This window comes from Dunckerocampus dactyliophorus, chromosome 5 (genome assembly GCF_027744805.1).
Source record: "Dunckerocampus dactyliophorus isolate RoL2022-P2 chromosome 5, RoL_Ddac_1.1, whole genome shotgun sequence".
Classification (NCBI taxonomy): domain Eukaryota; kingdom Metazoa; phylum Chordata; class Actinopteri; order Syngnathiformes; family Syngnathidae; genus Dunckerocampus; species Dunckerocampus dactyliophorus.
The window spans coordinates 8,427,865-8,442,121 of record NC_072823.1 but is presented as its reverse complement, the minus strand read 5'-3'; the positions used below and the strand labels follow the sequence as shown (position 1 = coordinate 8,442,121).

At 41.9% G+C, this 14,257-nt stretch overlaps 1 protein-coding gene across 9 annotated transcripts in view; it reads left to right on the top strand.

Annotated features, from left to right (window-relative positions):
- The window catches only part of brsk2a (BR serine/threonine kinase 2a), a 196,071-nt gene that overhangs the window by 169,377 nt on the left and 12,437 nt on the right, over positions 1-14,257 (top strand). For 4 of the 9 annotated variants that reach the window (XM_054777184.1, XM_054777182.1, XM_054777181.1 and 1 more), the window contains exons 9-16: positions 131-162; positions 1,608-1,772; positions 2,708-2,805; positions 3,985-4,135; positions 4,404-4,469; positions 10,498-10,558; positions 13,371-14,112; positions 14,194-14,242. In XM_054777184.1, coding sequence (XP_054633159.1) covers positions 131-162; positions 1,608-1,772; positions 2,708-2,805; positions 3,985-4,135; positions 4,404-4,469; positions 10,498-10,558; positions 13,371-14,112; positions 14,194-14,242 — 1,364 coding nt within the window. The remainder of the gene's footprint in view (positions 1-130; positions 163-1,607; positions 1,773-2,707; positions 2,806-3,984; positions 4,136-4,403; positions 4,470-10,497; positions 10,559-13,370; positions 14,113-14,193; positions 14,243-14,257) is intronic. The other 5 variants (XM_054777188.1, XM_054777187.1, XM_054777190.1 and 2 more) reach the window with 3 other exon arrangements.

Here is a 14,257-nt window from a genome sequence, read left to right as displayed (position 1 = left end):
CAGCAATCACCCAATCATTTAGTCTGGATGCTCAAGAATCAAATACAATGTGGTTATTTTAAAATACGTTCAATTTTCAACGTTCAACCTTATTTCTGACCTGCAGTCTGTCTTTCTTTTTGTTTTCCAGCTCGAACAGATCCAGAAGCACACGTGGTACATGTAAGTATCCTACCGTGTTTACTCCCTCCTTCTCCACAGCTGTCCTGACGGGAGCTATCACATGATAAACCACTTTGAGTGGGGGGTGCGGGTGGGGTGGTCACTCTTTGTTTAACTTTTATATCACTTGTTCTCTCAGCTTTTTGAAATAACATATTTTCAGGTATATCTAGTAATGTGCGTTCATTGTGAGTTATTGTCTCTGTCAAAGACAGTTCATCCAATCAGACAGTATCTGTTAAGTCGAGCAAGAAGAGACAAGAGAGGAATGGGGAGAGAAGTGCCTGAATCAACAGTTCCAACCAGGGTCTGAACTAAAGGCGGGATAAATTGAAAACAAAACAAAAACAGACTTCCTTTACAATTTTTTGGATAATGATGACGTGTCGCCGCACGGTGGCCGAGATTGGGAAGACCTGGGTTCAAATCTCTGTTGGACATCTCTGTGTGGAGTTTTCATGTTCTCCCCGTCCATGCGTGGGTTTCCTCCGGGTACTCCGGTTTCCTCCCACATTCCAAAAACATGCATGTTAGGTTAATTGGCGACTCTAAATTGTCCATAAGTATGAATGTGAGTGTGAATGATTATTTGTCTATATGTGCCCTGCGGTTTACTGGCGACCAGTCCAGGGTGTACCCTGCCTCTCGCCGGAAGTCAGCTGGGATAGGCTCCAGCATACCCCTGCCACCCTAATGAGGATAAGCGACATAGAAAATAGATGGATGGATGGATGGATGACGTGTCCTCATGTAAGAAATGTGGGAAGATGAGTCATTCTGTGTCTTTTTGTCAAGGTCACACTATTATACAATTATAGTTGATCACATTATACAATATGATGTTAGCTACTATAATGTTATTATATCCTGAACAGATTAAGAGAGCCTAATAAATGGGCTGGTAATTAATTTTAGCTCCAACGTCCTGTGTTGAACTGAAACATTAGAATCTCTGAACTTAGACGCTCATATGGTTTTACAATTCAAAGATGGAGTGGGTAGATGACAGGTCAGCAGATTCTGTCTTCAGTTCAGCGAGCATCACATGATTAACCGGGTTAATGGGGTGCGTTTTGCATTTTCATCATCACTACGTACATGTCTTTACTTACATTTAGGTAGCGTGTGGACATTTTACTTTTAGCATAGCTTAACTTTGCTGTACGCGTGTGTAACAATGAAGAATGTTAGAAAGAAACATGCCACACCTTGTTTTAAGACTGTCATCATTCATTTAAAGCTATGCTTAAATGTGTTATCACGTCTTAGTATTGTTTAACTATTTCTACACTATTAAATAAATGCCTGTACTGTTAATGTCATTATTTATTGGATTATTTCTGTTCATCCATTATTTGATATTGGCAAAGACAGTATTGGACAGTCACTGCCAGATAGGATTGTGCGATATCACCTCATTGTGTCTTCATGTGTTGCCTTCCCAGAGGGGGGAAGAACGAGCCGGAGCCCGAGCAGCCTGCACCAAGGAAGGTGACCATCCGCAGCCTCCCGTCTGCAGATGACATCGACCCAGACGTCCTGGACAGCATGCACTCTCTGGGCTGCTTCAGAGACAAGAACAAGCTGCTGAAAGACCTGCTTTCAGATGAGTGAGTGCACTGGGAAACCTTAACAGGGGCTTTGTGGAGAAAAGAAAGGGGCAGAGAGAAATAGAAGATGAAAAAAGTAAAAGGGAATGATGAAATGGGAAACAATAAAAAGTGATCTACACCGACAGCTATGGTTTCTTTTTCGCTTTTATGAAATCTTGCGCGGCTGTCACTTTAGATGTCAGAATCCATGGATCACTTTGCAGTTATCACACAGCGCTTATACCTTTTCCCACCGGATACTCCTCTCCTATGAGTTCCAGGCAGGCCTCATGAACAACCTTGAGCTTCACATTATTTGTGTTCATCTGCTAATGCTTGTTTTTTTAAGGTAAACAAAAATACATGCCAAGGACGCTTATATTAGCCCCACCTCACACAATTGACCAAGAGAACATCACTATCCTCCATCCTTTCTCTCAGGAGTGACCAATAATAGTGCAAGACACAGGGAAAATGTGCTGTCTGCTTTCCTTTCCCCTACTTCATTTAAGCTGAAGCTGCAGGTCCTTGTCTCTTTGCCTCCTGCTGCTCTGCAGTCTGCCTTTATTACAGGAGGCCAACCTCTGGCTGCTCTGCATTGCAAAAATTGGCCCAGAGGCGAAATAGATATCAGGCTTACTGATTCACTGAAAAAGACTCATCCATACTTTGGCCAAAACTTTGGATACATCTCTGTCCTGTACTAGGTGCACAACATCATATGAATATCTTCAAAACTCATCTTGCATCTTGATTTTCGGATCAGAAATTAGTTTTAATAGTTTTGCATTTGGGCACTTGCAGACTAGCTGCAACACTAATGCACACTACTACACACTACACACTACTTTATTTTAATTGTTGTGTTTAGCTTGTTATAAAAGGCTTGGGTGTTTTTGTTTTAAATATTGTTCTGTTTAGACCACCTCCTTTTTAATGTGTCCTCTCTGCAGTGACAACCAAGAAAAGATGATCTACTTTCTATTGCTGGACCGTAAAGAGAGGTACCCCAGCCAAGAGGACCAGAACCTTCCCCCTCGCAATGAGATAGGTGAGGCTCAGACACGAAAGACAAGTGGTGATAAATAATGTATTTCAGCCAAATATTTAAGACAAAAAGGTGCATTGACAATTCCATGCCAGGGCGTTTGGTTTCTTTCCACTGCAACAACTTTTTGTAAAAAAAAAAAAAAAAAAAAAAAAAAAAAGTCAAACATTTGAGATAAGACTACTTGAGTTACATTCTAACTTTTAAATACTCCTGCTGTACAAACTGATGCACTTGTCTGAATTTAGATCAGCTCTCACAGTACAGCAACGGCTCAACACTAGACATGCGACTAAACCGCAAATTGTAAACGTCTGTCTCCAAAATGTTTGTTTTTTTATCCTTCGTTTATCGCGGTTAATTGTTTCCAGAAACCGACGACCATGATAAATGAATTTCTGAATTTCTATAGTAGACATAATAACAGAAAATAAGCAATTTCAGACATAAGGGGTTTAGAGTTAAGTTTTAGCTTGACGTGGTTTACCGCCACAGCAGTAGCTCGTGTTCTGGATTATTGTTACTGTTGTGAAATAATGCAAACCTGCAATGAAAGCCTGTTGTTACAGGGATCAAGTTTGATCACACAAACACAAACACACAAACATCAGACTCAAACATTATACAGTAACATTACCTGCACCTCCTGACCAGTGTAGAATACCACATATCATCCAAACATCTTTGAATTCATCTTCTGAATGCCTTATATTTGTATTTAATGCTTGAAAATGCTTAATTTAGGCAAAAAAATAAAAATTTACTTACAGTAAATATGCATTTTTTTAGGTCATATTCAACCCCAAAACATCATGATTTATTGATGTATTTTTTAAAAACCGTGATAGAGTGAAGCTGGGAAATTTTAAGCACGAAGTGGCGAGGGATCACTGTATAACATGTTATATACATATAAGTACATTTCAGTCTAAGACGTCCAAAGATCTTCAACTTTGGTGACATAATAGCTGGCTATGGCCACAAAGCTAATATGAGTTGTTAAATAGCGACATTTTGATGATTGGACTCTACTCAATGAATATGATATCGCCAATAATGTGGCCATTCGTTTACTTCTGACCAGTAGTAAATATCAATGCAATTAGGACTAAATATCACTCAAACAAACCTGTGTGTTGTAATGTCATCCTGACTGGCTTTGCCCTGCTGTTTGACACACAGATCCTCCAAAGAAGCGTGTGGACTCTCCCATGTTGAACCGGCACGGCAAACGGAGACCAGAGAGGAAGTCCATGGAGGTCCTCAGTGTCACAGATGGAGGCTCGCCTGTTCCAGCCAGGAGAGCCATCGACATGACACAGCATGGCCAACGGTAGGCATGACGTGATGAATTTTGCTGCCTCTGCAAAGTGACAGGATGTGATTTGAGCTGACATGAGATGTCCGAGATCATAGGTCATATCACGACTGGCTTTTTATTGACACTTTATGGATATTGTCTCTAAGATGTTTAGCGTAGCTGAGTATGTGTGTGTTATTGTGTAAGGCCAGTGGTCTCTCAGCAGGTGTGAAAGCAGGTTTTGCAAACATCTGACTGTGAGTCTGACCATCTCCTCGCTTTGTGTCCTGTCTCACTGTAGTAAGTCAGTGTACAGTAAAAGCTTGGATATTCCTGATGGCAGAAAAAAATGCAGCAAAGAAGAAAGGTATTCACTTCTTACACTCTTCCCCTCCTTTTACTCCCTGTCCTACCCTCTCTTGCAAGGAAGCGCCCAAGGTACAGAAAGATGCAGAAGTGCTCTCTTTAGTCTTCACAAATGAACACAGGAAAAGTAAGAGTCAACCATTTTGGCACAAACCTTGTGAGTTTAAAAATCTGGACAATGGACAATAAATGTCCAAATCCAAATCCCCCCCCCCTTTTCCAAGCTCAGTTATCATCTCTTAAATGCATTGATAATCACGTTTTCCCATACAGTGCCTCACTTTCCTTTGAGATGCAGAGCCTTGCTTCTATTTCAGAAGGTGGTGGCTGAGCCACAACCCCCGCAAGGCATATAGCAAGGCTGATTTAAAATCTATTTGCACATCTTATTTCAGCCACCAGTATATCATCGCAGCACATATTTCTGCTGGGTGGCGGTGACGTTTGTGACAGCAGGCAAGACGGAATGTGAGTTAACGTGATGAGCCTAATGACACAGCTCTCCTTTGCAGGGGAGGGAACATGAATGTCGGTCCAGTGAATAATATAACATTGCCAAAATTATAGACATTTGTGAACTCTCCCCAATGTCGGATGTATTAATAACTCCTCGCTGGAGCAGTTTGGCAACAAGAGCACATCCAGAATTCACCTCATGTTGCTTAAAATGTCCATCCACAAGACACTTTGGATGTTTTAGATTCATTTCTGCAGCTCCCACTTTTTTAGTTGTCCATCTTTGAATTCCATGTTAAGATTCATCTGCTCATTTCATCCCCTCTGCTCCACTCCATCATCCCTTCAGGCCATCCAAGTTTTTATTTAAAGACGGTGCTAGTTTGGGAGTTGCTCTAATACAGCTGAATTCAACAGCACCAGTTTGCCTTTTTACAATAGAACACATCACGTATCTTGTCAAATTTTAGTCATACATTATGTGGACAAACGTATTGGGACTTTCTACAGAATTTTGTAGCATGTATGTGGGATTTTCTGTCCAGTCATCTATATTTGCATATGTTGGCATGGACATCATCCTTCGGTCCATACCAAAATGTATTGCATAATTGCATGCATGACTGAACACAGGCCCGTTTCCCGGTGGGCAAAAAAAAACAATTCCCCGCAAAAAATGAAAGGGTTTCAATTTAAGGAAAAGTCATAAACTGTAATGCAAAATGAGATTTTTTTGTTCTTCTACGCTGCGATACCCAGATTATTCCGACAAGATTGGTCTTGTTGGAAATGGTTTAATTGTTACTTTTTCCGCAACATCAACGGTGGCGATTATCTCCGAATGTTAAATGAGCATGTCGTGCGTACTCTCAGAGAAATGCCCCGTTTTTGTCTTCAAGGAAACGGTTGGTTGTCACGTTCTTGGTGGGTCCAAGATGGTGCTCCACCACACCGGAGGAGAACTGTAACTGATTGACGGACCGAGCTTTTTGGTGATCATGTTATTGCTTTGAACCGCCCAGTGGAATGGCCCCCGAGGTCACCTGATTTGACACGCTGGACTTTTTTCTGTGGGGCCATCTCAAATCAAAAGTGTACGTGACACCACCACCACATGACCGCGACAACATTGAACAGTGAATCAGAGCTGAAGTTAACATCCTCCAGGGGGACAGGGGATTGATTAGGTAAGCAGTGCAGGACATGTGGAGGCAAGCGCAACTGTGCATCCAAAGAAATGGAGGTCATGTTGAGGACTAAGTTGACAAAAACGTACATCCATTACCCCAGTGCAAATAACGTCAAACAAAGGGTTAATCTGGGTATCGCAGCGTAGAAGAAAAAAATTCTCATTTTGCACCACAGTTTAAGACTTTTCCTTAAATTTTAACCCTTTAATTTTTTGGAGGAATTTTTTTTTGCCCACCGGAAAAAGGGCCTGTGTTCAGTCAAGCATGCAATTATGCAATACATGTCCGTAAGGACGGAAGGATGATGCTACTTTTTTTGATACACCCATGAGTGTCCAAACTTTTTTCCAGCAAGGGCCGTATACTGAAAAATCAAAGGCTGCTTTGAAATTCTTGTAATATCTTTTTAATTTTGCAAAAAGGCTAAAAAAAAGTTCTATATGGTATATATATTTTAAAGCTTTGTGTTATTATTAGTTATTGATATCAACATTTCAGCTTTTTCCTCTTTACATTGTATTCGCTACTGTTGCAGGTTTTTTTGGTTTATATTTAATTTCTACAATGTGATGCGGGCCAATAAAAAATGAGCCGCGGACCGTACTTTGGTAAGATGACAGTAAATAAATTTGCTGATTTGTATTTATTTATTTTTAATTTATTTATTATAATTTGGGGCATTTTAATTGGTAAATTTGGTAACTAAAACCAAACACTTTTGTCCATACATTGTATTTCAGCTGTACAAAAAAATAAATACCTCGCTGCATCTTTCTTCATCCACTATTTTTTTTCTGTTTATTCCCTCCATTCAAATGTCAACTATGTGGTCCCTCCAGCCTTTTTATAACTCCTGTCAGTCTCACTCACTCAGTCTCTTTTCCACCCTTGTGTGCCACTGATTCGCAGTCCCTGTCACCCTCCCCACCCATGTTAGTGTAGAATGGCTCCACCAATGTAGAAATGCAGCTAGATTTTCTCTGTCTGCCGTCTATCTGTGCTACTGATTTGGTTGGTAGTTTTATATGCTGCTGCTTCTCGGCCTCCAAATCAAATGTCTCTCGCTATATATCTCTCTCCTGCCTCTTGTGTTTTATTGCTCTCTAGCAGATAGCAGCCGTAGTGAAATGTGTGGTTAAGGAGAGAACTGTGAAGCCACATTATAAACTTTATCTGTCTGTTCTCTGAACTCAAGTCAGCCTTATTATGCCCCAATGACAGACTGGTAGAACTAAAGCTATCATGTAGCATCACACTTGACATTTTTCTTTATTTATTTATTTTGACAGGATGCATTCACACCAGCATCAATCATACGAGAGAGTCAATTTTATCTGAGAGTTCATAACAAAAATCCCTCAGTGCTCCCGTATATAATGCAGATAGCGACTCATTGTTTGTTCCTGCATGCAGAATAACCAAATAGACAAGTGCTGTTGTGGCAATGTTGCACATAAATGCACACACAAATGTCAGTTGTATTTCTTCTAAGTATGTTGAGAGGGCATTTAAAGCTCAAGTGAAAGCAAGAAATCCCACTGCTTTCATTTAAAAACCTCACAGCATGCAAGGAGAAATGAGGGCAGGTTAATGATATGGAAATGAAAAATGAAAAAGTGCTAGAGTGTGAGGAGTAGCATATTAAATAATTCTGTTTTTTTGGGGGTGGGGGGTTTGCTTGACAGATCCCCTCTCGTCACTCGATTCGATTTAAATGAGTTGGGTCATACCGAGTAGTTTTGATAAGTCCTATGGTTGATGCTACGTACTGACTCTAATGTGTTTTAGATACTGAAAGGGAGCATGTGTACCACAGGTCTGTTGAGAAGAAGCTGTAGGGGTCTTATTACATCTTCAAACTGGAGGAGCTGAACTGTGGATATTAATTTAGTGGATCATCAGGGAGTTTCTCCAGACTCAGGAAAGGAAATTGCTTTAAAGAGTGTGTTGATTGATACGGCAATCTGCTTCACAGAGAGGAAATCAACTGCTGAAGCAGAGTGAAAGAAAAAGCAGTAGAATTGTCTTTGGGCTTTGGCACTGTGATTCCCGGCACCATCCATTATATTTTTTCCGGTTTTGTTTTCAGTCCATACACTCATCAACCTTTTGTATTAGTTCCATCTCACCCAGCTGTAGATAGGGATGATTACCGTGTGGCCTAGTGCTTAGCGTTCTGGCCCCACTGTCAGGAGATCTATGATTTTGAACATTTCTGTGTGGAGTTGGCATATTCTCCCCGTGTGTGGGTTTTCTCCGGACACTCCCTTCAACATTCGAAAAATATGCATGTTAGGTTAATTGGTGACTCTAAATTGTAAATAGGTATGAATGTGAGTGTGAGTAGTTGTTTGTCTAGTGTGCCCTGCAGTTGGCTGGTGACCAGTCCAGGGTGTCCTGCCCAAAGTCAGTTGTTTAGAATTCCGCTGTGACCCTCATTTGCTGATAATGAGGAAGTGTTGTGTTACTATTGTGGGCAGTGCTACGTAGCCGTACGGCGAAATGTGTGCAAGTCAGTACCAAAATGAGGCACCAATAGCCACTTAGCTGGTTACTACCGTTAATGTTGGCAGAGGTGCCATTATGGAACTGGGTATCTGTGCTCATCCCTGGATAACTCTGTGGAACAGACACACATACCACAACATTGGACTTCTTCCAAAGTACACTTATAAAATGGAAAACACAAATACTTACATACATATGTATATGCAAGAATATATTAATGGAAAGGGCAAGCTTGTCCAAATCATATACAGTAGATCCCTGCCTCTTTTGCGGTTGGGCATTTGCCTCGTTGCAAATTTCGCAAATTTGCAAATTTATTGACTAAGCTTTTAATCATACATTTGTTTTTTATGGTTACTTAAAAAGAACGGATATTCGAATTAAGTGAAACATACCTGAGCCAAATAATTGTTAATTTTTAATCACTTTTCAGTCACTGCAATGACACTGTATGCCACCAATTGTCTGACATGTCTTGTAGCACAAAACCAATGTCTTACTTGCTGGTTTATACAGTAAATATCTTGGTTCATGTAATAACAAACCATCATTCTGTTAACATAAAACAGCCAATTATTCATCGTCTTCCTGAAAATTGAGCATTACTGTGCAGCATTGCCATCTGTATTATCAGCTCTATGGACCTCCTGGTTCAACACTAACAGATGCAGAGTATGTTGAACAATATGGTCATAATGGACCGAGGAGGCTGAGTGTGTTTGTGTTGACATGAGGGGCAACTGGCTATGTGCACACAAGCTATTTGGCCACGTCTCAGTGGACTGTGTGCTTTCATTGCAAACTGTCTGTCTGCTCTGGTCTGGTCTGAGCCCGCGTGCTCTCAACATCGCCTACACACGTGTGCAATCACCAGTGAGAATTTTATAAAAATAACTTGAGTGGGAGTTGTGTCTTTTCACTGTAGCAGTTACGCGTCTCAGGGGGAAGATTTTTCTTCATGCAATTATGAATTACTAGGTTCTATTTTATGTCTGAGCTGGAACAATGTAAGCAGTTGGGTGTCCATTTATGGAAGCCCTTGTGGGACTCTCGCAAACATCAGAAAGGACCATCCGTCTCCATTACTCCACCAGTCTTGTGAGATCTCAGGGGAAAACTCTCATTTGACCGTTCTCTTCATTTTGAAATCCCAGGTCTGGGCCACATGTTCACACATCAGGGCATGAACGGAAGGAGAAGGAGGGTGCCTTTGTGGAATGAATGGCAAAAATGAGCAGTGTTGAGACAATGAGCATCTGGTGTTGACAGGCACTGTTTGTGTGTCTGTGTGTATATGATGGAGACAGATTGTCCTGTGATTGTTCATTTCGGAGCTTGGCTCGGCTCACAATATTATTGACAGCATCTGTATGGAAACGGAAAATGAATGGTAACACCACCAAATGCCCCACTTCATTTTTCCCCCTCAAGATATCTGCTACTGATCCCGTGCAAAGAGTTGACATGTTTTATTTATTAGCAAAGTGCAGACTGAGGAAAAAAAAGCTAATTTGAATGCTAATGTGTGGAAAGGCACTGATAGATTTCTAGGTGAGTGTGCAGTCAAATCAACACATTTGATTGCTGGGAGTCACTGTTAAATACTGTGTGTGTGCGTGTGTGTGTGTGTGTGTGTGTGCTGACAAAGGAAGGCTTACACTGTGTGCTGTAGTGTTTCCACCCTCCTACATGTGCTCCAAGGCACCTCGTAGCCGCTTGCTGCTTGGCGTGATGGCGCCATATGCTCTAGTGCTTCCCAGTGCAACATTTGACCTCCAAGCGTCTGACCTGTGCCTGCATTAAGCATGTAACAGCTTCACATGTTCAGTCCACAAATGACTTCTTACCTTGTGTGTGTGTTTTTGTGTGCTACAGGTCACGGTCTATTAGCGGAGCCTCCTCAGGCCTCACCACCAGCCCGCTCAGCAGCCCACGGGTAGGTCACCACCTTCCATGCACTTAGAAATGCAGACACATGTGACATTACACCTTTTGGCCCAGTTCTCTATGAAATGACCATATAACTACTGCTGAGCTCATCTTCTTGCTGTTGCAGCATGTCAGCAAGAGATCATAAAGATGGTCATTAGGGCTCCACTGCAGTACCTCATGACCTTTAGCACAACATTCAAGCAATATTACTGATATTACTGCAAATGTCACTTCTTTTGGTTTGCACACTAATTGTATCTACTACAAGAGCTGCATTGCAAATCTAAATGATCTTGCAAATTAACAATAATACTTTTTAGGGATGCAGTACAGTTCTATACTAGTTCTATACCACTGCAGTCTTTCTTTAATATTAGGGTGATTGATCATTTTCAGAGCCATAATTGATCAATCTGATAACATTAAAATTAGCTTAGATAATCTATCATTTTAATCAAGCGCTCCTTTTTTCTCCGGCCTGTGACGTTGGCGGCCTGTCGTAACGTCCCCTGAGCTCACTTGTAAACAAGCGTTCACTGTTGCAGAGACATTTTGCGTGCTAGTCAGACCAAATGCTCCACGATGAGGAGAAAACCCCCTTCAAGCAAACAAAAAACCTTTTTAGCCACTGCAAACCCCACACCCCCGGGGCATGTTGTGCTGCGGTGTTTGAAAAGTGCAAAAGGTTTGGCATCACTGGCTGCTCGAGTGTGTGTGCCCGAACACAGTGCACCTTCCTGGGCCACGCCAGGTGGCTCCTCCCACCCTATATTCTGGTTCTCCTGATAGTAGTGATGTGGTAGTAGTAATCTCATGATATTTGATTAGGACAAATCAGCAGGTACAGTTTGTCAAATCCAAATTTGTTTGAGTGTTTCTTACCTCCAGGTGTGCACAAGCTATAGTTAAATCTAAATTTGAAAAAAGTAGATAACAGTTATCGGTATCGTATCGGTCTTGAGAAGCAGAAAGTTACTGGTAATATCGTGCATCTCTACTCAATATATTTATGGGTAACCAAACTGGTGCTATTCAGTGATATCATTAGAATGTGCAGCTGTATCAAATAAGTTTGGTAATGGTAATGGTTTAATTATATTTGAACATGCATACAAGTTACAATGGAATACATCACATAATTCAATTCACTGTTCCACATGTCCAAAAGGAGTAGGAAGAAGCAAAGCTTATTTACTCCTATCCCCTCCATCTGTTCCACATCTATTGCAGTATAATAAATAAGCTGAACAGTTTTAGTCCCAGTTTTGACCCCTAGGGTACTTCACATGTAATACAAGTATTTAAACTTGCAGATGTGTATTCTCCTAGCTTTATTGCTTCCTGTTAGCTAGGTAGCTCAAAAGTAATCCTCTGATAATGTACCTTTCTGATTTTATAGTCAGGATGTTGTGATTAATTGTATTGTAGGCTTTTGTGAGATCCATAAATACTGCAGCTGTTTTGTGGTCTATAGCGTTGGTAATTTCTTCCGTAATTTCAGTCAGTGCCATGGAAGTTGAAATGTTACCTCTGTATCCGTATTGACTATCTGCGGGTAATTCATTCTTATTAATAAATTTGTCCAACCTAGTTTGGCCACAGAGTCAAATTTGGATCAGCCGGTCATCACTAAGTTGTAGTGCAGAAACATAAACTAAATGTACAGTACCTCACAAAAGTAAGTTCCATGCCCAAATAACGCCTAAATAGCGGCCAGACTAAATTTTGACTACTGGGACTACAATTTAGAAATGTTCACTGGGGGTGTACTCACTTGTGTAGTCAGCTATTTAGACAGTAATGGTTGTATGTTGAGGAATCTTCAGTGGAATTTAAATCTATACTGCCATACAAGCTGTACACTGACTACTCAAAAGTCTTTCCAAGTTCCCCTTCTGTAGCATCGTCCCTTGAGAAAATGGTTGCTGAAATGTAAGGGCTGTACACACTTGTCTGAGATACTGTGGGAGCAAAATTTCCCTCAAAGCCTAAAGCATCGTCTCACTCCATCCTCTCTTAGCTTAATTACCCATCTCTCTCTGTTTTCTGCGGCTTGAGCTCTGTGGAAATCCAGCTCAAGGAATACGTTATAAAATCCTACTTTTTGAGCTGGCATTGGGTAGGCCTGAAATAAACGTATCCAGTTGACTAACCTGAGAAGGCTCTGGATTAGCCAGCATTTTAAAACAAGATCCTCAACCCAAAGAGGTTCTCTATAGTTGATCTGGAAGGGAAATGTATTCCAAACAAAACTAGTTGTTTTTTCCAAATATATGCATTGGAAAATCCAAGGCATCCTGTTCATATTTACTCAATGTGGCTTCAGTTCCAAGATGAACAATCAGTACCAGATCAGTAACCCTTGCTGGAGGCTCTGGTGTTGGCCTCGGTTCCAACATTAAGATCCAAACTGTCTTCCCTGCTTGTTTGTATTAACCATGTGTCTGAGTCCACTGGCTGTTCTTTTCCGATACGACTCACTTCTGTCTTTGCACTTTTGGAGTATCGCTTGCTTGCTCGTCTTATCGTCTTATTCCCTCATTGATTTTGCTTGGTTTTCTTCTTTGTCACATTTTCTAACAGCATGTTTCTTTTCTCTTTTCCTTTACTTTTTTTTCCCAATTTTGACCCATCTTGTGTATGTGTACTCTCTTTTGTTTTGCTTGCTTTGCTTATGGCTGCTTGGTGGATGTCTGTGCTTTCTTCCTGTGTTCGTATGTCTTTACTTAATTCCTGTTTGTACATCTTTACTTTATTCCTGTGTTTGTATGGCTATGTGTCTTCCTTTGTTTTTTGTATTTTATTTTCCCAAACAGCCTGGTAGAAAGTTTGGTGTTCCACCTCAATACACTGACTTGCCGCAGTCTCCCAACACCACCCCCTGTCCTTCCCCCGAGCCAATTCCAAATCGCGCAGGCCCTCGTATTTCTACACCTAATTCACTGGCCCCGAGCACTGAGGCCCTTCCAGCTGCACTTAACAAAACACAGACGCTGCCGGCCAAGCCCAAAGTTGCCCCAAAGCCTCTTCAAGCCACAAGATCCAACCCGCTCCCTGAATCATCTTCAGATGCAGCATCCTCGCCTGAGTCCTCAGCTCCATGCCAGATAACATCACAGCCACCATCTACCTCCATGCCCCCCACGCCAACCTCCCCACTCTCTCCAACCTCTCCAATCCCTGTTACTTCCACCGTAAATAGCCCCCAAGTGAGGCGCTCCCATTTCGCTGCCAACCCCCAACTCTCAGTGCCCTTCAGCCCAGTGGTGCCTCTCTCCCCCATCCGTCTGCACCACTTTCACCCCGTGACATCCATGCCTTCTTCACCTAAATCTATCCCCCTCATACAGGTTACCCCCCACCCCTCCCCTAGAGGCAGTCCCCTACCAACCCCAAAGGGCACCCCGGTGCACACACCCAAGGACAGCCCGGCCGGAACTCCCAACCCGACGCCACCCCCCAGTCCTTCCATTGGTGGCATGCCATGGAGGACGCGCCTCAACTCCATTAAGAACAGTTTCCTGGGTTCCCCGCGCTTCCACCGCAGGAAACTCCAAGGTCTGTGAAATGATTATACGTTTTCTTGAAAATCATGTTAGTGTTTAAGCCTCTGTCTCACTCTAACTCATGATTCCACAGTTCCCACGCAAGAGGAGATGTCTAGCCTCACTCCAGAGTCTTCCCCAGAGTAAGTAGGCGCAGT